Genomic DNA, 24,164 nt, shown 5'->3' on the forward strand with positions numbered 1-24,164 from the left:
AAGGAATTAAATTCGTCTAAGACAAACATATCATTCACAGTTTTATAAATCAACAACAGTCATGTTATCGTGAACATATAAAGTCGATTGAATTAAAAACTAATTTGGGTTCAGAAAATGACTGCATTCATTCTTATTTATCGTTTGAAACTCAAGCATATTCTAATAATAATAATAATAATAATAATAATAATAATAATAACAATAACAATAATAATAATAATAATAATAATAATAATAAAAATAATAATAATAATAATAATAATAATAATAATAATAATAATAATAATAATAGTTTAATTAGTTGTAGCTGTTGATCCAGGTGCCAACTTACTGTATGTTTCATATCTATAGTAAGATCTGGATCTAATGTATGATTTTATTTCTGCAAACACATATTAGGTAAATAACAATTTGTTATTTCAATGGAATAATGAACTGCACTTAAATGTGTGTATGGGCTTATTTAAGAAAATTGTTGACATAAACTATTGATACAAGTCTATATTACTTTCCCCAAAAGAAACTAACTTTCTCGATTCTCTGTTGAGATTCATAAGAATTGTAAATATTTTAATATCACGAGAAGAATGTTGACAATACCAGTGTTTATCTTTATCACATAAGTGAAAATATGAATAACAAATTACGGATTCTTCTAATACGGACACTCGAAATAAAGTGATTTATCAAGTTTTAAGCCAGTTTCCACTTTATCTTGCTTGAATACACTGGCACTTGTGTTCGTTTGTGTCACTATTTTGAAACAAAAACCACACGTTTAAACCAGTGGACTGTATGAACTGAGACTAAGATGCTTGGATAAACGTAAATGTCTATGATAATCTGACCAGTAACTTACTCATTTATCTTAGCCATTGACAGTTTTATTGAAAATGAAAACGTTCCATATACTACTTTGACGCTTATATAGCAAGTAGAAGTGTCTTTAGATAATTTTATTCACTGCTACAACCATACAGGAGAACAATAGGCAAGGGAGAAAATACACGAATTAACATTTCATATTCGTACACAATAGGATATTGGAGAATAATATAATTGATCATTACATAAAATCACATAATGAGGAACCGTAAAAAAGTGAAATTTCCTTTCGAAGTGACAAAAGGCCAAGCCGATGATCTTTATCGTCTTCGTTTTATGCGGAGGAGCGAATTAGAGCCGAATGTTAGACATAATTTGCGTTATAACGTCTGTCAAATGGGACGCCAATTAGATATTTGGTTTAAAGAGCAATTATTTAACTTAGGATCAGTCAGTAGAGAACAAGAGAAGATATTTAAATCCTATAAACACTTGAAAAGGGAGTCAAGACGATCGAAACGTCGTCAATATGCACAAGATCAAGAAAAGATTCGTACCAAACTCCAGGATATTCGAACAAATATGATGATAATGAAAGTCATGCAGAAGTTTAAGGAGAATGTGAGAATAAATAAGATCCAGAGAGGCGAGATTCCAGCGGAGACACCGCTGAAAGGGAATGTCGACTTCTTGAGAGTGTCGGGGAATAAACATTTTATACATGGACATGATCATGAATATAACGAGCCAAAAAATGTCACACCAACAGAACAAAGTCAGGATGAATTTGTCAACGGAGAAGGTAAAGTCAGAGTAAGAAGGAAATTGTACAAGGGGTCAACTCTTCATCAGGCGACTCCGCTTAGTTACAATGAAGCAGAAACACACCAAGAAAACGGACATAAGTCATTTAAGGGTCTTCAGATTGATTATCTTGATCAAAATAGAGAAACTGGATTTACGTTGAGTAGAGAAAATAGCTTTGAAGATGATAACAAAGCAGTTGTAAATGAGACATTTTACGAGTCAGATGAAGACGAAGTAGATAGCGCGGAATACAGGAGCGAGGCAATGGATGGGGATGGACCGAGGACATTGTCGGCATCACAGGGACCTCGCATGGAAACGATACCTGAGGAAACGGAAGTTGACATGGAGGTCGACGATATCAGCGGTATGTAACGACAATTAGAACAAATGGAGGTCAATGTTAATAGTGTTAACATTCACTAGTCATTTAAGTGTGGAAAGATTATAATTTTATCTTAAAATGTTCAAAGTTTTTCGAATAGTTATTAATCTGGGATAATCTCATGGTGAACAGGCATGGCGAAATACAAATATGCATACAGTTTATTGAAAAAGAGTCATTTTCTTAGTAAGACATGAACCAACAACAACAAAAAAACCAGAGTCTAGCTGAAATTCAGCGTCATATAATACGTGGGGGGCACCAGTGATACACCTTAAATAATTAAGTTCGAGCTTAGACTTTCGTTTATGGAGCTATCATGCAACCTCTATCAGTGCATTGTTCCATGATTGACAGGGTCTCATTTGTTTTCGTCTATTTATTGATTCCATGCATATTGGAACAGTAGCAGGTCGACGGTGAATACCATGGTACAATGTCGAACCATGTTATAACTATCGTGCAGATAAATAACAACGCTTTTCACTTTAGCTAGTAATTGAAAGTTGCTTGACAACATGGTACGAACATCTTCTTCATCCACATCCCTCGTGAAGGAAATTAATCATTCGAACTGGAGCGAACGTGTATACTTTCAACAACTGAGAGTGTGGGTACAGTAACTATTATTCGGCCTCACCATACGATATGCGTCTAAAATAGTTGGCTTGGTACTACGATTTGCGTGTCCTAATTATGTTATTTTAAGTTATATTTAGTAAAAAATCGAAAAATACAGATTGAACATAAACACAGATTAAAATCCCATTTACAGGTTGCATTTCAGTCAATACATCGTAGAATATATCAGATCACATATATTGTTAGGAAACAGTTGTATGACTATTTTACAATGCCTGTTAGCAGGTAGTATGGGAAAATGGGACACACATTTCTCTACACAGTCGAGTCCCTTTCCACCGACTCAACGCACGTCTTGCTTCACGCAATGCTCTTCCTGCAGGCATTGTCGTGTCAGATCCATTTTGTTTTGATGAGATTAGTTTGCTTTAATTCAGTGCAAAAGAAATAAGGCGAGAGAAATTGTAAATTTTTATCTATTTGAATTGCTTTTTTACTGTTTCCAAACTCATTGATAAACATATTGCTTGTATTCCCTACACGTTTCTTTTATTGAATTATTCGGAATAAGTGTCGTAGATTTGTTTTGTAATTGTGTGATAGCGTCTAAGTTAGAATCAGAAATGGGTACTTGTCACGGACAATCCTCACGACAATTACAGTTAACACAATTTGTTGAAAAGAAAATACTAGTAGTCATGATTTAAATGTCCCTATACTACCCAAATACCTTCTTCACACTAATCTGCGAGCTTACGGAGACCATGCCGATCACCCGGTATCCCTAATCTGATAAGTTAATCAAATCATGGCATATCGCTGTCGAAATCCACCAATTTGGCAAATTAAAGACTATAGCACTACTGTACTGCGATGCTTCTGCATCAAAAGTGTTGCTGACTCCCTGCCCCGGACCTAATGCTGAACAGAGTTAGTTGAAATCCATTGGTAGAGGTAATACAGAGGAGGAGGAGGAGGAGGAGGAGGAGGAGGAGTAGGAGGAGACTAAGAAGATCTGGGTAAGACTGTGGCTGGCTGCAGACAGGATAATCCAGTTTGTGCATAATGAAAGACTGTTAGGAGAACTCAGAATGGGAGACACCATCTCCTTTTTCAATTGCATGACGATGCAACCAGAGATGTTCGAGTATCTCCTCCAAAGAGTTGGTCCTAGGATCCAGAAGAATGATACAGGCTGGCGAAATGCTCCTAAACCAGACATGAAGCTGGCCATCACCACCAGACATCTCTCTTCAGGAGACGAGTTACCCCACACTCATGTATAACTTCAGAATGGTCATGAGGTTTGCCATACAATTATTAAGGAGTATAAGGATTAGGTGATCAAGTGTGCAACTACTGAGTAATTGATTAATGGAGCCTCATATCAGAGGACTTCAAGAACATATGGACTATTCAAAAGGCATGTGGTTCACTGGATGGCAAGCATGTGGCCATCAGATGTCCTCTAAACAGTGGCTCTTGGGTCCATAATTGCAAGGGCTTCTTCTCTGTGGTGGTGCTAGCGCTGGCCGATGCTGATTACAAGCTTCTCTGGGTTGACTGTGGTGGCCTTGGCCCCAGGTCTAATGCTAAAATATTCAACGAGTGGTAAAAACGTACATGTAGTAATAGTTGCCGACGGTGCTGCGTTTTTATTACTACCACAGATCTCAACACGATGCTACCACGCTGCTAGGGCAATAACGGCGTTGCAGTTTCGATCTTAATAAGACTTTGCCTTTCGTTGGCCACAACCCGTCCACGATCCCACTCCGACCAAACCACGCTCATGGACAACCTCTTTTTGGCCCACGATAGGTCCCGATTGGCCCGCTCTAGGCCAGCACCGGCCACTTTTCCATCGTAGTAGAACTAGCGTCTATGTTTGAACGGGGTATAAAGCTATTATCTCGCACTATATATCTCAGTGTCTCAAGATGAAACGTACTCTCATCCTTTATGCTCTGTCATTTATGTTTTGTATTTTGGCTAATTTCTGCTATTCCGTGTTTTCGGAAGTGGAAGGGCGAACATGCAACAAAACGCTAAGTGGCGGGGAGAACATGCGAGGCGGCGCATTTCTATCCCGACTTTGGCGCATTGTCGCATATTTACCCCGCGACTTGGTACATTGTACCATTTGCGCCCCGCCTTTCACGCCTGGTCGAATTTTCACTCCGCCACTTGGTGATTGTCGCATTATTGTCCCGCAATTTGGTGCATTGTTGCATTTTAACCCCGCTTCTTGGCGCATTGACGCAGTTTCGTCCCACCATTTGTAGCATTTTGGCCCCGCCATATGGCGCTTTGTCGCATTTTCGCCTCGCAGATTTTCGCTTTGTCGCATTTTCGTTCCGCAACTTAACGCATTTTCACATTTTCGTCCCACCATTTGTAGCATTTTCGCCCCGCCATATGGCGCTTTGTCGCATTTTCATACCGCAACTTAATGCATTGTCACATTTTCGTCCCGCCATTTGTAGCATTTTCGCCCCGCCATATGGCGCATTGTCGCATTTTGCCTTGCATCTTTGCGCTATGTCACATTTTCTTCCCGACAGCTAGTGCATTTTCGCATTTTCACCGTTTCGCCGTTATGCAAAAAAAACACGAATTGTTAAAATTCAGCACCCATAGTATTCTGTATTTATCTTATTTTTAAGTGTTTACATTAGACGCGGATAGATAATGAGCTGAATGGTATCAGTTTGAAGAGCCACAGTATCTTCTTTTATTACATGATTTTCTTTTTAAGTGCCAACAAAAGGTCTTCACTCAACATTAAACTATCTTGAAATATTTTATGCATATCAATAAGTGTGTTTTGCTATGAACATCAGTAGAAAGCATTCAGATTTGATAAGTAAACTTCTCTATTGTTTAAAGATCATGAGAACAAAATCATCCTTAAAAGGTTTTTACAGATATGGCAAACCGTTCAAATATGTACTGACATTTATCATAAACTGTCCTTAAGAAATTAAACGGGAGTGAATATTCAGTTAAGACTACACAGTGTGATTTTTACAATTTCCAAATTTCCTGTGTTGGATTATGGCACTTACAGTTCGAATAAGGATATGAAACTCATGCTTCTATGCATATCAAGAGTGATAAGGTTCAATAGTAAAAAAAAAAGAACATGGAATTTTATTAAAACAAAGCAGTAACTATGTTGATGTTTATATCAAACGCATTTCAAGGTCAAATTATTAGAATTGCCGCATATTTAAAAAATAATACTAATGTTACACATTAATCGGAACGGGTATGTCTTTGTTTCGAACGAGCAGACGTAATCTTTAAAATTGTTTCGATTTACCGTATAATACATATTAATGATAACGCGTACCTATTTTTCTAAATTTCTTTCAGTTTTCGGTTGCTTATCATCATTAAATAGAAAAAAACACACACTTGACCGTTCGTTTGTCTGTCATTTAAAACCTAGTCTGACCGAAACTGTCACATAAATTTATTTAGAAATTTTCAAAAGATCGCCTGAAATCTGCATTACTTTATTCCATTTGTAATTCAGATGCTAATCCACGCCTAACGAGGCGTCATCTCAGCTTCCTGAACAGAAGTCACTCAAAGCGTAACATATTTGACGTCAACGAGCGCGTGCCGCTACTGCCGGACGTCGCCGGAGCGCATGGGTCAGTTATCAATCGTCCGATACTACAGACGTTCGACAAAGAGACGCAAACATCGGTAAAACAATTTAGAGAACATTATAAATGTAAACTTTGTGGTAAAAATGATCAGTTATACGGACGCATTCACTTTTTATAGGGATATACATAAAAAATCGTAAAACAACATCAAATGTTCAAAAGGCTAATAAATACATCTAAATTAGACAGAAAATGCTCTTTTTCCGAAAACGTAAGTAACGTGGTTGAAAATTAATGTGTTTAAGCTTTGAAAAATATCGGTTTTAATTTTTTCTAGTGATAGACTCAATTCCAAGGATGAAAATAGTCGCTGCCAACATAAATCTGTGAACGATCCTCTTTAATCGAATATGTTCACCAGACGCGATTGTAACATAACGCCATCTTCTGTGAACGATCCTCTTTAATCGAATATGTTCACCAGACGCGATTGTAACATAACGCCATTGTTCAGTATTTTATTTTTATTTTTAAAATGATTATTGATCTGCACCTAGCATTTACAGCGGAACATAGCACTTAAATAATCTTAGATGAAAACAAACTGACCTAGCCTTTAAGTTATTAAGCGAAATTGAAATTCATAGCGAACCTTATCAATGCTAGCGTTCCTTGTTTTCTAAATGCAGGATAAACAATTGCAACCACAGCGAAAGAAAGAGTCGCACCTGAGAAAGAAAAAGAAACGTCCACATCGTCCGTCTTCCCCATCGACGCCCTCAACCCCTCGCCGGAAGTTGATTATCAAATTACCGGGGACAGTCAGTAGAGACGATTCCGCCAAGTCAAACAGTGGAAATGTTGGTTCGGAAAGTGAAGACAACTTAACTGATACAGACTTTGCATACGGATTTGAGTCCGAAACTTGGTACGATAGTTCAAGCGAGTCAGAGTACTCTTCAGAGGAAGAAAACGACGCGATTCTATTCGAGAGAGATAAAACAATTTCGCCCGGGAATTACTCTTTGACATTGACAAAATATAAAACAGCCCTACGTCGTAAGCAAGCACACAGTAAATCACAAGAACAAACATTTCCCTCAGTGACAAATATAACGCCAGATTTACCGGTTGCGAACAATCTCTTTGTAAATCCATTCTCTCTTAAGTTTAAGGAACGCAGTTTTTTCATTAAATCATCGATAAAGGAGCGTCCGTCCCACAGCGCGCGGAGCGAAAAACGACGTCACAATACTGACAGCGGTTTCGAGGATACTGCTTCAGTCACCTCGACAAGATCAAACGCTGACATAGCAAACGATTTACGAAGCAAGCAATCCGATGATCTTCGTCGAAGCAGCGAAAGAGAGATAACAAAAGATAACACACAATCCACTACTCTTCCTAGCATGTACCCGGAAGTGAATATCGCTGTGTTCGGGCGGAAGGCAGACGGCCATGGAAGGGATGTACTACCTCCACCCCCAAACACACCCTCCCATTACCAAGATCCGCAAACACCTCGCAGAAAGCCGCGCTCGCATCTGAACCGAGTTCTACTCGCACAGAAGACTGAGAGGGAAAGAGAACAAGTAAGTTGATTGTTTGCACTTGCTGCTATCTCAGTTTGTATTCGTCGTATATTTGATAGTTTTGCAAACTAAATGTCTAGATAATAGCATTGTCCGTCTTACTAACTTTTACTAAATGTTTATGCTTAAAGTTTTTACTAACTTAGTAATTTAACATGTAGAGTTTAATTTTAATGCATTCTTAGAATGGTTTGTGCAGGCTTTACAATTTCCTACCTCTTTGAACATGAGAATGTTCACGACGTTATATTCTAATACACTAAAACTTGTTTCACTAAGATGATATAAGTTTAAGCTTGTATATACTTGTCGCACATTCTAGCAACGGATCCATGAAATGGTCACCAGCGATCCCGTGCAGAAGTACGAACGGACAAAGAGCGGCAGGATCCGGCCATTCGGGACCGCCCGGCCCGCCGTCCACGAGGTTCCGTCCCTCAAAGAGCAACACTTTCGGGACAAGCTCTTAAAACAGGAGCGTGACTCCATCCTGAAACAAAACATCAAGATGAAGAGGTTCATTGACGTGTTTGATAAAGGTAGGTGTGGTTGCACGTATTTGCCAGATAAACAAGTAGTTTAGTTTATACAAGTTGACTTTTCTCCGCAGAATACATTCTGTGGTTGATACAGAAATAAGACATTAGTTATAAATAAACATGTAAAGCTAGTATTACAAACCCCTGTTTAGACGCACAAGGTAAGAGCCAAAACGACACCGAAAAAGTGACTCAAATCTACAACACCACACACGCCTCAATAGCTTCATATCAACACATATATCAACGCATATATCAACACATATATCAGCACTTGGTGGGACTGGTGCCTAAGAACGGCCAGTAAAACATGCCTTGTAATTCCCCTAATATTAGCATTTTATATTTTTTGCGATCGTCTCCTTCATTAAAACCCCACGTCAGATGTCTAAAACATATCTTCTATTATTATCAATAGACAAAAGAAAATGAATGTTTCCTCTATGAGTAGATTATTGAGATTACTCTTGAAGGTTTGCCAGAATGACTTAATCATTGGGCCTTTCGTATTTATTGAGTACTGTTCTCTTTTCAGTGCGACGGTTTGCTTCTGACAAATATTTTGTATTTAATTGGTAAATTGGCAACACAAAAATTCAGATTTGTCGAAACGACATAATTCCGTCTAGATTTAAAGTGATTTTTAAACGTTTTAAGTGCTTGATATAGAAGTGTCTGCCATTACCAGTAAAATCCAGATATTAAAATAGATGAAGAAATAGAGAGAGGAACAACCGGTTAAGTTTTTCATGTGCTTGTGAATGACCGATACACAGTGTGTGTAAACCACGTGATAAATTGCGTCATAAATGCTACGTCGGAAGGCAATATTTTGATTTGAAAAACGACTTTAAACAAAGATTACTTCACTATTTCTTCACAATTTTATATGAAACAAAGCGCAGCCTACGACGCTTACGGAGCCCTGCCTTCGGCCTTTACCAGAGTTTGACTGCGAGTTTAATTTCTTTAAACACTTCGACAAACCTTTTCACAATATGGCCGTCTGACGGAGCACTGTCAAAACATGATTTTGGAAACAGGTTTGTCGAAGTGTTTGATGAAACTAATGACTTTATCAAACTTCGGTAATAAAACAAATGCGGGGCTCTTTAAGCTGCATAGACTGCCCTTTGTTTCATTTAAAATGGTGGTGTAAAAGAAAAGTTATCTTTGATTTAAGTGTTCATTTTAAGCTAAATGCTGCCTTCCGACATAGCATATATGACGTAATTTATCACGTGGTATACACACACTGGATACATGGTGTATAACTTTCCTGGTTAAAGCAGTACTGAGTTCACCATCTCCGAACTACACATTTACTGCCAAGCTTCATGAAAGAAAGCTACTGGTACTATACTCTACTGTAACGTCTTTTGGTGTGACGTGGCCGGAAATTGAACCCGCGACCTTCGATCCCAAATCGAACATTCTACCAGTAGAACTGGGCGATTATGCATTAACATTACATTAACAAACATTAACATTATAAGTTTTCTAAAATATAGTTTTATCTACCGGCGCAACTTCCATTGAAATCAGCAGATCCACCTGATTAAAATAGTAGCTAAATTACCAAAATAAATGTACGGCGATTTTTTTAAGAAAAATGCCTTCCTATTGGTCAGAATGTAATATCGCACACACTTTTTTGAACGCAAATATTAGTTTCAGATTTTTCATCAATAATTACGCTGTTGTCTTGTAGACCTGACAGAAACCTAAACAATTTGAAATGAAGCCTTAAATTTCAACATGTCGCGGTTTTAATTTCCCTGAATAGTGGAAAAGTCAAAGTTCACCATATAGCACGTTGTAGTGCAAAAAAATGAATTCCTCAACTTCTACCTATCGATAAGCTTGCCGTCAAGAAAACAACTGCAAGTTAGGCTTAAGACAGTGGAAACAGGAGTTTGTACATAATGGTTATGTTGAAGTTATTGCTGCTTGCTAGGAGGTAGAATTCTTCCGCCAATGAATTTGTTTTAAGAGGGAAATTTCGGGAGGACATACTTAAAAACAGTTACTGGTGTGAATAAACAATATTTTTAAAGCTCGCCAACAATCCCCACCATCTTCATTACCCCCGCTATCTCCACGTAAAACACGCAAACGCGCTCACGCGCACTTGCGCGCGCACACACACACACACCCACACACACGAACGCACGCATGCACACATGCACATAGACACGCACACTACCCTCACACTACCCCTTTTCCCGCCAATGCAATATTCAATAAAATTCCGGTAATAACAATCAGTATTTTGTATAACTATTTTTACTGTTTAATCCAAACAATAAATTATATTTGTAAACCCACTTTAGCTCGAAGTTGGTGATTGAATATGGCCATGACGTTGTATTGTACATGTGTCAGTATGTGGCTTCACTCATATGCTATATTGTACATGTGTCAGTATGTGGCTTCACTCATATGCTATTTGGTCATTGCTCCAAACAGAGGTTATTCTTGCAGGCCATCCTGGACTTCGGCTGGAAAGAGGACAAGTATACTCATCTCTAGTGTTGAAAGCTAAAAGGCTCTAGAAACATTTAATAACGAAGCAGTTACATTCTTGTTGCTTTCACCTTTGGGACTATAAATGATGTTTCATTATCATGTTTACCTGTCGAGGGCGTGTCTAAGTATTCGTTCCGGCGTCTTAAATACATATTGCCCCCAAAGCATGGTACCGATTGCAAGATTGTTTAATTTAATATGTAATAATGCAATGAAAACTACGGGTCCATTAACCAATCAAATATGGATGACCTTTTATTGAGGCAGAAGGTTAAATGGGCACACAACGTCATAAGACATACGAATTGCTTGCTTGATGTCATGATCGGGATATGCACTTGGTTGGGCTGGTTAAATTGAAGGACTCCCGCGTACTTCAACCATCACAACTACGTTAATTTTCCCGATAATGACATGATTAACGTAATTCATTACTTCTATTTACACCATTAGTTCATTATTTCTTCCCAGAATTGTTAAAAAGACACTCAGTTACATTTAATAAAACTGTCAATAGATCAACCTGACCTTAACCAAAAACAGCGATGATTCGCAAACCGAAAATATCCGAGGATGTTGCGTTCATCGGAATATATTCGCAATTGCCGAAAGGCCGTTCATTTAAGGAATGGAGGTTGCAATGTAAATATTTGAAAGGAATGGAGAGTGAATACATGCAAGAGACGTTGAAATTTGAATAGTTAAGCCGTGGTTTATTAGTCTACATGTTACACCGGTAACACTGTTACTATTGTGTGAATATAAAACATGTCCAGAAAATGTTCAAACTAGATACGTTACCTCGACAGGTCACACTGAGCGTCACGAATGCTGCAACAATATAAGTTAGAGCGTAATGACATTAAATAGGTAAAAACAAGTCACAAATCTTAGTGTTCAGCATGTCCATATTTATGACATAATATTTGTTCTTATAATATCTTTTATGGCATTGTCGGATACAAACGTGTGATCCATTCTGCTTCTGATAAGTATGGAGAGTAAAATAATGGGCGAGTCATGGCTAGCCAACAATGTCTTTATTACAGTCGGAGCATTATTAAACCTTACATGAAAACAAAATCACACCGGAACAAACGTCAACACTTGCCCCCAACCTTGCTATACATGTTCGAAATGTACACGGAAACCTGCTTATTAGGTTTCGTTTTAATATCAAGCCTTTTGCAACAACTCCACTTTCAAACGACACCAAGCCTTTGGCAACATCCCTACTTCCGAACGACACAAAGCCTTTGGCAACAACTCCACTTCCAAACGACACCAAGCCTTTGGCAACAACTCCACTTCCAAACGACATCAAGCCTTTGGCAACAACTCCACTTCCTAACGACACCAAGCCTTTGGCAACAACACCACTTCCAAACGACACAAAGCCTTTGGCAACAACTCCACTTCCTAACGACACCAAGCCTTTGGCAACAACACCACTTCCAAACGACACGAAGCCTTTGGCAACAACACCACTTCCAAACGACACCAAGCCTTTGGCAACAACTCCACTTCCAAACGACATCAAGCCTTTCGCAACAACTCCACTTCCAAACGACACCAAGCCTTTGGCAACAACTCCACTTCCAAACGACATCAGGCCTTTGGCAACAACTCCACTTCCTAACGAAACCAAGCCTTTGGCAACAACACCACTTCCAAACGACACCAAGCCTTTGGCAACAACTCCACTTCCAAACGAAACCAAGCCTTTGGCAACAACTCCACTTCCTAACGACACCAAGCCTTTGGCAACAACTCCACTTCCTAACGACACCAAGCCTTTGGCAACAACTCCACTTCCTAGCGACACCAAGCCTTTGGCAACAACTCCACTTCCAAACGATACCATGGCTTTGGCAACAACACCACTTCCAAACGACACCAAGACTTTAGCAATAATTCCATTTCCGAACGACAACAATTTTTTGGCAACAATTCCACTTTCAAACGACACCAAGACTTTAGCAACAACTCCACTTCCAAACAATACCAAGACTTTGGCGACAACTCCACTTCCAAACGACACTAAGAATTAAGTAACAACTCCACTTCCGAACGACACCAAGACTTTTGCAACAACCCCACTTCCAAACGACACCAAGGCTTTAGCAACAACCCCACTTCCAAACGACACCAATACTTTGACAACGAACCCCACTTCCAAACGACACCAAGGCTTTGGCAACAACCCCTCTAAACGACACCAAGACTTTGGCAACAAATCCCAATTCCAAATAACACTACGGCTTTGGCAATAACTCCAGTTCCAAACGACACCACGGCTTTGGCAATAACTCCAGTTCCAAACGACCACAAGGCTTTGACAATAACTCCACTTCCAAACGACACAAAGGCTTTGGCAACAAACCCCAGTTCCAAACGATACCACGGCTTTGGCAATAATTCCACTTCCAAACGACAACAAGCCTTTGACAAACGACACCAAGCCTTTGACAACAACTCAACTTCCAAACAACACCAAGCCTTTGACAATAACTCCACTTCCAAACGACACCAAGCCTTTGGCAACAACTCCACTTCCAAACGACACCAAGCCTTTGGCAATAACTCCACTTCCAAACGACACCACGGCTTTGGCAATAACTCCACTTCCCAACGACACCAAGCCTTTGGCAAACGACACCAAGCCTTTGGCAACAACTCCACTTCCATACGACACCAAGCCTTTGGCAACAACTCCACTTCCAAACGACATCAAGCCTTTGGCAACAACTCCACTTCCTAACGACACCAAGCCTTTGGCAACAACACCACTTCCAAACGACACCAAGCCTTTGGCAACAACTCCACTTCCTAACGACACCAAGACTTTGGCAACAACACCACTTCCAAACGACACGGAGCCTTTGGCAACAACACCACTTCCAAACGACATCAAGCCTTTGGCAACAACTCCACTTCCAAACGACATCAAGCCTTTCGCAACAACTCCACTTCCAAACGACACCAAGCCTTTGGCAACAACTCCACTTCCAAACGACACCAAGCCTTTGGCAACAACTCCACTTCCTAACGACACCAAGCCTTTGGCAACAACACCACTTCCAAACGACACGAAGCCTTTGGCAACAACTCCACTTCCAAATGACACCAAGCCTTTGGCAACAACTCCACTTCCTAACGACACCAAGCCTTTGGCAACAACTCCACTTCCTAACGACACCAAGCCTTTGGCAACAACTCCACTTCCTAGCGACTCCAAGCCTTTGGCAACAACTCCACTTCTAAACGATACCATGGCTTTGGCAACAACACCACTTCCAAACGACACCAAGACTTTAGCAATAATTCCATTTCCGAACGACAACAATTTTTTGGCAACAATTCCACTTTCAAACGACACCAAGACTTTAGCAACAACTCCACTTCCAAACAATACCAAGACTTTGGCGACAACTCCACTTCCAAACGACACTAAGAATTAAGTAACAACTCCACTTCCGAACGACACCAAGGCTTTAGCAACAACCCCACTTCCAAACGACACCAATACTTTGACAACGAACCCCACTTCCAAACGACACCAAGACTTTGGCAACAACCCCTCTAAACGACACCAAAACTTTGGCAACAAATCCCAATTCCAAACAACACTACGGCTTTGGCAATAACTCAAGTTCCAAACGACACCACGGCTTTGGCAATAACTCCAGTTCCAAACGACCACAAGGCTTTGACAATAACTCCACTTCCAAACGACACCAAGGCTTTGGCAACAAACCCCTCTAAACGACACCAAAACTTTGGCAACAAATCCCAATTCCAAACAACACTACGGCTTTGGCAATAACTCCAGTTCCAAACGACCACAAGGCTTTGACAATAACTCCACTTCCAAACGACACCAAGACTTTGGCAACAACCCCTCTAAACGACACCAAAACTTTGGCAACAAATCCCAATTCCAAACAACACTACGGCTTTGGCAATAACTCCAGTTCCAAACGACACCACGGCTTTGGCAATAACTCCAGTTCCAAACGACCACAAGGCTTTGACAATAACTCCACTTCCAAACGACACCAAGGCTTTGGCAACAAACCCCACTTCCAAACGACACCACGGCTTTGGCAATAATTCCACTTCCAAACGACAACAAGCCTTTGACAAACGACACCAAGCCTTTGACAACAACTCAACTTCCAAACAACACCAAGCCTTTGACAATAACTCCACTTCCAAACGACACCAAGCCTTTGGCAATAACTCCACTTCCAAACGACACCAAGCCTTTGGAAATAACTCCACTTTCAAACGACACCACGGCTTTGGCAATAACTCCACTTCCCAACGACACCAAGCCTTTGGCAAACGACACCAAGCCTTTGGCAACAACTCCACTTCCATACGACAACAAGCCTTTGGCAACAACTCCACTTCCATACGACACCAAGACTTTGGCAATAACTCCACTTCCAAACGACACCAAGCCTTTGGCAACAACTACCTTTCCAAACGACACCAAGCCTTTGGCAACAACTCCACTTCCATACGACACCAAGACTTTGGCAATAACTCCACTTCCAAACAACACCATGACTTTGGCAACAACCTCACTTCCGAACGACACCAATACTTTGTCAATAACCTCACTTCCAAACAACACCACGGCTTTGGCAACAACTCCCATTCCAAACGACAACAAGTCTTTGGCAATAACTCCACTTCCAAACGACACCAGGCCTTTGACAACAACTCCACTTCCAAACGACACCAAGCTTTTGGCAACAACTCCACTTCCAAACGACACCAAGACTTTGGCAATAACTCCACTTCCAAACGACACCAAGCCTTTGGCAACAACTCCATTTCAAAACGACACCAAGCCTTTGGCCACAACTCCACTTCCAAACGACACCAAGCCTTTGGTAACAACTCCCTTTCCAAACGACACGAAGCCTTTTGCAACAACTCCACTTCCAAACGACACGAAGCCTTTGGCAATAACTCCACTTCCAAACGACACCATGACTTTGGAAACAACCTCACTTCCGAACGACAACACTACTTTGGCAATAACCTCACTTCCAAACAACACCACGGCTTTGGCAACAACTCCACTTCCAAACGACACCAATACTTTGGCAATAACTCCACTTCCAAACGACACCAAGCCTTTGACAATAACTCCACTTCCAAACGACACCAAGCCTTTGGCAACAACTCCACTTCCAAACGAAACCAATCCTTTGGCAACAACGCCATTTCCAAACGACACCAAGCCTTTGGCAACAACTCCACTTCCAAACGACACCAAGCCTTTGGCAACAGCTCCACTTCCTAACGACTCCAAGCCTTTGGCAACAACTCCACTTCCAAACGACACCACGGCATTGGCAACAACACCACTTCCAAACGACACCAATACTTTAGCAATAATTCCAATTCCAAACGACACCAAGTTTTTGGCAACAACTCCACTTCCAAACGACACCAAGACTTTGGCAACAAACCCGACTTCCAAACGACACCAAGGCTTTAGCAACAACCCCTCTAAACGACACCAAGAATTTGGCAACAAATCCCAATTCCAAACGACACCAAGGCTTTGGCAACAAACACCACTTCCAAACGACACCACGGCTTTAGCAATAATTCAACTTCCAAATGACACCAAGCCTTTGACAAACGACACCCTGTCTTTGACAACAACTCCACTTCCAAACGACACCAATACTTTGGCAATAACTCCATTTCCAAACGACACCAAGCCTTTGGCAATAACTCCACTTCCAAACGACACCAAGCCTTTGACAATAACTCCACTTCCAAACGACATCACGGCTTTGGCAATACCTCCACTTCCCAACGACACCAAGCCTTTGGCAAACGACACCAAGCCTTTGGCAACAACTCCACTTCCTAACGACACCAAGCCTTTGGCAACAACTCCACTTCCATACGACACCAAGACTTTGGCAATAACTCCACTTCCAAACGACACCAAGCCTTTGGAAACAAATCCCTTTCCAAACGACACCAAGCCTTTGGCAACAACTCCACTTCCAAACGACACGAAGCCTTTGGCAATAACTCCACTTCCAAACGACACCAAGCCTTTGGCAACAACTCCATTTCCAAACGTCACCAAGCCTTTGGCAACAATTCCACTTCCAAACGACACGAAACCTTTGGCAATAACTCCACTTCCAAACGACACCAAGCCTTTGGCAACAACTCCATTTCCAAACGACACCAAGCCTTTGGCAACAACTCCACTTCCAAACGACACGAAGCCTTTGGCAATAACTCCACTTCCAAACGACACCATGACTTTGGCAACAACTCCACTTCCAAACGACACCAAGGCTTATGCAACAAACACTTCCAAACGACACCAAGCGCTTGGCAAACGACACCAATCATTTGGCAACAACTCCACTTCCAAACGACACCAAGCCTTTGGCAACAATTCCATCTCAAAACGACACCAAGCCCTTGGCAAACGACACGAAGCCTTTTGCAACAACTCCACTTCCAAACGACACCAAGCCTTTGGCAACAATTCCATTTCCAAACGACACCAAACCCTTGGCAAACGACACCAAGCCTTTGGCAACAATTCCACTTCCAAATGACACCAAGCCTTTGGCAAACGACACCAAGCCTTTGGCAACAATTCCACTTCCAAATGACACCAAGCCTTTGGCAAACGACACCAAACGTTTGGCAACAACTCCACTTCCAAACGACACCAAGCCTTTGGCAACAATTCCATTTCCAAACGCCACCAAGCCCTTGGAAAACGATAACAAGCCTTTGGCAACAACTCCACTTCCAAACGACACCAAGCCTTTGGCAAGATTTCCACTTCCAAAAGATACCAAGCCCTTGGCAACAACTCCATTTCCAAACGACACCAAGCCTTAAACAAACGACACCAAGCCTTTGGCAACAACTCCACTTCCAAACGACACCAAGCATTTGGCAACAATTCCACTTCCAAACGACACCAAGCCTTTGGCAACAACTCCACTTCCAAACGACACCACGGCATTGGCAACAACACCACTTCCAAACGACACCAATACTTTAGCAATAATTCCAATTCCAAACGACACCAAGTTTTTGGCAACAACTCCACTTCCAAACGACACCAAGACTTTGGCAACAAACCCGACTTCCAAACGACACCAAGGCTTTAGCAACAACCCCTCTAAACGACACCAAGAATTTGGCAACAAATCCCAATTCCAAACGACACCAAGGCTTTGGCAACAAACACCACTTCCAAACGACACCACGGCTTTAGCAATAATTCAACTTCCAAATGACACCAAGCCTTTGACAAACGACACCCTGTCTTTGACAACAACTCCACTTCCAAACGACACCAATACTTTGGCAATAACTCCATTTCCAAACGACACCAAGCCTTTGGCAATAACTCCACTTCCAAACGACACCAAGCCTTTGACAATAACTCCACTTCCAAACGACATCACGGCTTTGGCAATACCTCCACTTCCCAACGACACCAAGCCTTTGGCAAACGACACCAAGCCTTTGGCAACAACTACACTTCCAAACGACACCAAGCCTTTGGCAACAACTCCACTTCCATACGACACCAAGACTTTGGCAATAACTCCACTTCCAAACGACACCAAGCCTTTGGAAACAATTCCTTTCCAAACGACACCAAGCCTTTGGCAACAACTCCACTTCCAAACGACACGAAGCCTTTGGCAATAACTCCACTTCCAAACGACACCAAGCCTTTGGCAACAACTCCACTTCCAAACGACACCAAGCCTTTGGCAACAACTCCACTTCCAAACGACACGAAGCCTTTGGCAATAACTCCACTTCCAAACGACACCAAGCCTTTGGCAACAACTCCATTTCCAAACGACACCAAGCCTTTGGCAACAACTCCACTTCCAAACGACACGAAGCCTTTGGCAATAACTCCACTTCCAAACGACATCATGACTTTGGCAACAACTCCACTTCCAAACGACACCAAGGCTTATGCAACAAACACTTCCAAACGACACCAAGCGCTTGGCAAACGACACCAATCATTTGGCAACAACTCCACTTCCAAACGACACCAAGCCTTTGGCAACAATTCCATCTCAAAACGACACCAAGCCCTTGGCAAACGACACGAAGCCTTTTGCAACAACTCCACTTCCAAACGACACCAAGCCTTTGGCAACAATTCCATTTCCAAACGACACCAAACCCTTGGCAAACGACACCAAGCCTTTGGCAACAATTCCACTTCCAAATGACACCAAGCCTTTGGCAAACGACACCAAGCCTTTGGCAACAATTCCACTTCCAAATGACACCAAGCCTTTGGCAAACGACACCAAACGTTTGGCAACAACTCCACTTCCAAACGACACCAAGCCTTTGGCAACAATTCCATTTCCAAACGCCACCAAGCCCTTGGAAAACGATAACAAGCCTTTGGCAACAACTCCACTTCCAAACGACACCAAGCCTTTGGCAAGATTTCCACTTCCAAAAGATACCAAGCCCTTGGCAACAACTCCATTTCCAAACGACACCAAGCCTTAAACAAACGACACCAAGCCTTTGGCAACAACTCCACTTCCAAACGACACCAAGCATTTGGCAACAATTCCACTTCCAAACGACACCAAGCCTTTGGCAACAATTCAACTTCCAAACGATACCATGGCTTTGGCCGTTACTCCATTCTTCTTTCCTTCGCTTAAAGGACGAGCTAATATGCAATCATGTTAGTATGTAAACCGATTCTTTTATGTATATTTATTTTCGTAAGGCAGAAATAACACCGTATCCATACGCGTGCCATCATTATTGTTGCGGCAAGACGTATACTATTGTCATAGACATTGAGATTATTGTGTTTTTTTACAATAATACTGGTGATATGTTTTATTTAAATTCAATTGCTGTAGATTGGTTTTATTTAAGAGGGATTTTCCGCAATTTCTTAGCAGTATTATGAACTTTACTGACGTCTATCGATGATTAATTAGTTCTCTTGTTAATACTAAAACTTGCAAAATTGGCCCAAAACAAAATATATTGGAGAAGGGGTCTCGCGAATGAAAGCAATTGACATTACTCATTTTTCTATCGTCTATTTTACAGAAACACTAATAACATGTGAATGTGTTTTCAAGTACATGTACTAACTTTTTCCAAGACAATGATATTTTCAGGGTTTTTTTTTTCTTCCCTTTAAATTATCTAGAAAAGTCTTTTGGAGCCTCCATAGGAAATTTTCTTTTATTTATTTATGAAGTGTTTAAATAACATTTTAATTTCTTCGTTTCACATCACCTGAGCAGAAAGTGCAAAAGGTGAGCTATTGTGATATGGTAATTGTCCGTCCGTTCGTCGTCAACGTTTTTCTTTAAACAACTTCTCATAAACCACTGGGACATTTTCACTCCCAACTACAAAGGAATGTTACTTGGTTGACCCTCTTCCAGATTCCTTTAATAAAAGTTGGTCCATGCAGAACTCTGGTAGCCATGGCAACCGAAAAGGGAAAAAGTATTATTCTTCAAATCCAATGGCCTGATATTAAAATAAATTTATAGAAATGTTTCATATGTGACCCTCTATCAAATGAATTCACCCCATGCTTATTCGTAAAGAAACATGGCCGCCAGGGGTCGGGGCTCCTTTTATGTGTCTTTATGGAAAACTTCTCCTCAGAATACGATGATAGATCTTTTGTTTTCTCCCTAAATGGAGGGCATAACATATACACAGCAGTTTTAATTGATACCAATATACATTATAAATGTCATATAATATATGTTTTTATATACACCGCAATGAGAAAATATATACATACTCAGTAAATGGAATGTTGGTTTTAAAGTCGAGGGATATAGCCTGCTTTTAACATAATTTAACAGAAATAGTCATAAGATGATCCTCTTGTCAAAGTCCTTCACCCCATGTTGATTTATGAACAAACATGGTTACATGTCACTTTGTCTAAATGGAAAACTTTGAAAATCTTCTCTTCAGAAACCATTGACCAATTTCAAGATAATTTAACAGAAATGGTTCTTAGGTGACCATATATCAAATTCCTTCACCCGATTGTGATACATAAAGACATGACCGCCACGGCTGGGGCTAGTTTTCACTTTATGTCTATAGTGACTGGACGTATAATGATTTAACCTGTGACGAACGGGCGGGATGCGTCCAGTATGTTATCCGATTAATAACTTTAGTATCATTTGTCCGATCAGGTGAGCAACATAGGGTCATTTTGGCCCTCTTGGTTATTTCCAAGTTAAACAAATATACTATAAGCAATATGTAATATTTGAATGATGTTATAGTTGTATAGTTGAACATTGTGTATAGCTTATAACAGATCATTTTAATTATGTGACTGAAAGTAGAACAAATATATTCCATTTCTCTACTACATTTCGAATGAGGTTCTAGGTAGCAATGCAATAACAGAAGGAATAATTTCACTTTACTTCTATTAATTGCTATTTTAGTTTTCTACGTACCTTTCTTCTCTCCAGAGCGTCATTCTGCCAAGTTCCCGGCCCTCCCCGGTAGTCCGCCGGCTCGATCCCCACCCGTCACATCCACTGCATCCGACCTCTCAAACAGGAAGACGCTTGGGTATGATACTGTTAGGTTTCCTTTGTTAATTTTAATATTTTAAGCAGCTAAGGACTGGTATAATTGTTTATCTAACCGATAAAGTTACATAAACCACAAATGTCCATTTTGAGAGAGCATTTTTGAGAGAGAATAAAAAATAGCAAGTCATAGGGAAAGTATAATCTTTACATCATGTCATGCAACTTATTTACGTACAATTTGTATGCAGATGGAGGAGTAAGATTCAATATCATGTTGACCTTTCTGCTATTCGATCTTGCGTTACAATGCATAATGATAACTTGCAAAAACAAAACTAGGGAGATTGAGGCCATACCAATATAAACAGCTAGTGTACGTGTGGAACAATTAATTGAATGAGATTGATTTGTAATATTTTATGCAATGAATATTGTGTCTCTAAAATCTGAAAACGGTGAACGAGCGAAATAATGATTTAAGAGTTAATAGTTCTAAGAATAATGTTTGATTAGGTTCATAAAATGTTTTGAAAATGTTCAGATGTTTGTCACAGTTGACCTTTTCGCAGTGATATTTCAAAATGCATGTTTTGTATAAAGTAAATTACATTCATTCATAACTGATTACAAATTGTCTAGGCTTTATGGCAAATTATTTTCCCTAATGTACGATTGTTTGTTTCCTCAATCAGTGATACGTATTGAGAGTTGAGGTTTCAATGCGCGGAGGAAACTTGTGATATGAAACGGTTGTGCCAAAAATGTTATTTTGCATGCTCCAGCGGTCTCCTATTTAAAGTTCACCAACCGGAGCAGGACGTTACAAAACCAGCACGGAAAGTAGTCCCCGCAGCAAACACAACATCTTTACAACTTCTTAAAAACTGTAGATACCTTCGCGAGTATCGACCAATCAACGAAGAAGAAAGAACGAGGTCAGCCTTTGTGGATAAGTTGACCAGCTGGGGAAATAAAGCGTGCGTTCCCTCCCATGTGTCAAATATTAGGGTTTATTTTGATTAATGCAATGGTTTAATATGAAATGATTTAATACTATTCAACTTCATATTATGCTGATTAATTGTGTCTTTAAGTAACCGAAACTTTTGTTTATATCATTTAGTTTGTGCTTCTTTTCCTGAATGTATTGACGAATGTTACTTGTTACGATTATAAACTAGATATTTGTTGACAATGTCATTTATCAGACCCAGAAGAAGATAAACGAGAAAACAACGACATTTATATTGTTTTGTAGAATCACTGGTATTGTTTTATGACACACAATAAACAGTTATTTTAGTAAGGAAGTCAGTCTGTCATGGCATATGTTTTGTTGTGAAAACATTATGAAATATATGAAAATGATGATGCCCTTAACATATGATTTAATATAGTTTTTGTTATGAACTCGTTCGTTCTCATGTGAATTACAACGGCTTAAAACTATTAATAATAAGATTTAATGCGACATGGGGAATTTTAAGGTGTTATTCAATGTTAAAGACATACACATGATACAGACATACACATGATATAAACATACACATGATACAGACATACACATGATACAGACATACACATGATATAAACATACACATGATACAGACATACACATGATATAGACATACACATGATATAGACATACACATGATATAGACATACACATGATACAGACATACACATGATACAGACATACACATGATATAGACATACACATGATATAGACATACACATGATACAGACATACACATGATATAGACATACACATGATATAGACATACACATGATACAGACATACACATGATATAGACATACACATGATATAGACATACACATGATACAGACATACACATGATACAGACATACACATGATACAGACATACACATGATATAAACATACACATGATACAGACATACACATGATACAGACATACACATGATATAGACATACACATGAAACAGACATACACATGATACAGACATACACATGATATAGACATACACATGATATAGACATACACATGATACAGACATACACATGATACAGACATACACATGATATAAACATACACATGATACAGACATACACATGATATAGACATACACATGATACAGACATACACATGATATAGACATACACATGATACAGACATACACATGATACAGACATACACATGATATAAACATACACATGATATAGACATACACATGATATAGACATACACATGATACAGACAAACACATGATACAGACATACACATGATATAGACATACACATGATATAGACATACACATGATACAGACATACACATGATATACACATGATATAGACATACACATAATACAGACATACACATGATACAGACATACACATGATACAGACATACACATGATATAGACATACACATGATATAGACATACACATGATACAGACATACACATGATATAAACATACACATGATACAGACATACACATGATACAGACATACACATGATATAGACATACACATGATACAGACATACACATGATATAAACATACACATGATACAGACATACACATGATACAGACATACACATGATACAGACATACACATGATACAGACATACACATGATATAGACATACACATGATATAAACATACACATGATATAAACATACACATGATATA

General features: G+C 39.8%; 1 protein-coding gene across 2 annotated transcripts; it reads left to right on the top strand.

Annotated features, from left to right (window-relative positions):
- Positions 1–1,263: 1,263 nt before the first annotated feature.
- Positions 1,264–22,473, top strand: LOC128228024 (uncharacterized). 2 transcript variants are annotated; one of them, XM_052939049.1, is made up of 7 exons: positions 1,264–2,002; positions 6,144–6,319; positions 6,912–7,814; positions 8,137–8,353; positions 10,823–10,869; positions 21,427–21,529; positions 22,275–22,473. In XM_052939049.1, exons 1-7 carry the CDS (start codon positions 1,411–1,413, stop codon positions 22,334–22,336), a joined length of 2,100 nt encoding a protein of 699 aa, XP_052795009.1. In that variant the 5' UTR covers positions 1,264–1,410; the 3' UTR covers positions 22,337–22,473. The 2 variants fall into 2 exon arrangements, with proteins under 2 accessions (XP_052795009.1, XP_052795010.1); XM_052939050.1 differs by having other exon boundaries at positions 10,838–10,869.
- The last annotated feature ends 1,691 nt before the right edge of the window (positions 22,474–24,164 follow it).

The sequence above is a fragment of the Mya arenaria genome, chromosome 3 (assembly GCF_026914265.1).
Source record: "Mya arenaria isolate MELC-2E11 chromosome 3, ASM2691426v1".
Taxonomy (NCBI): Eukaryota; Metazoa; Mollusca; class Bivalvia; order Myida; family Myidae; genus Mya; species Mya arenaria.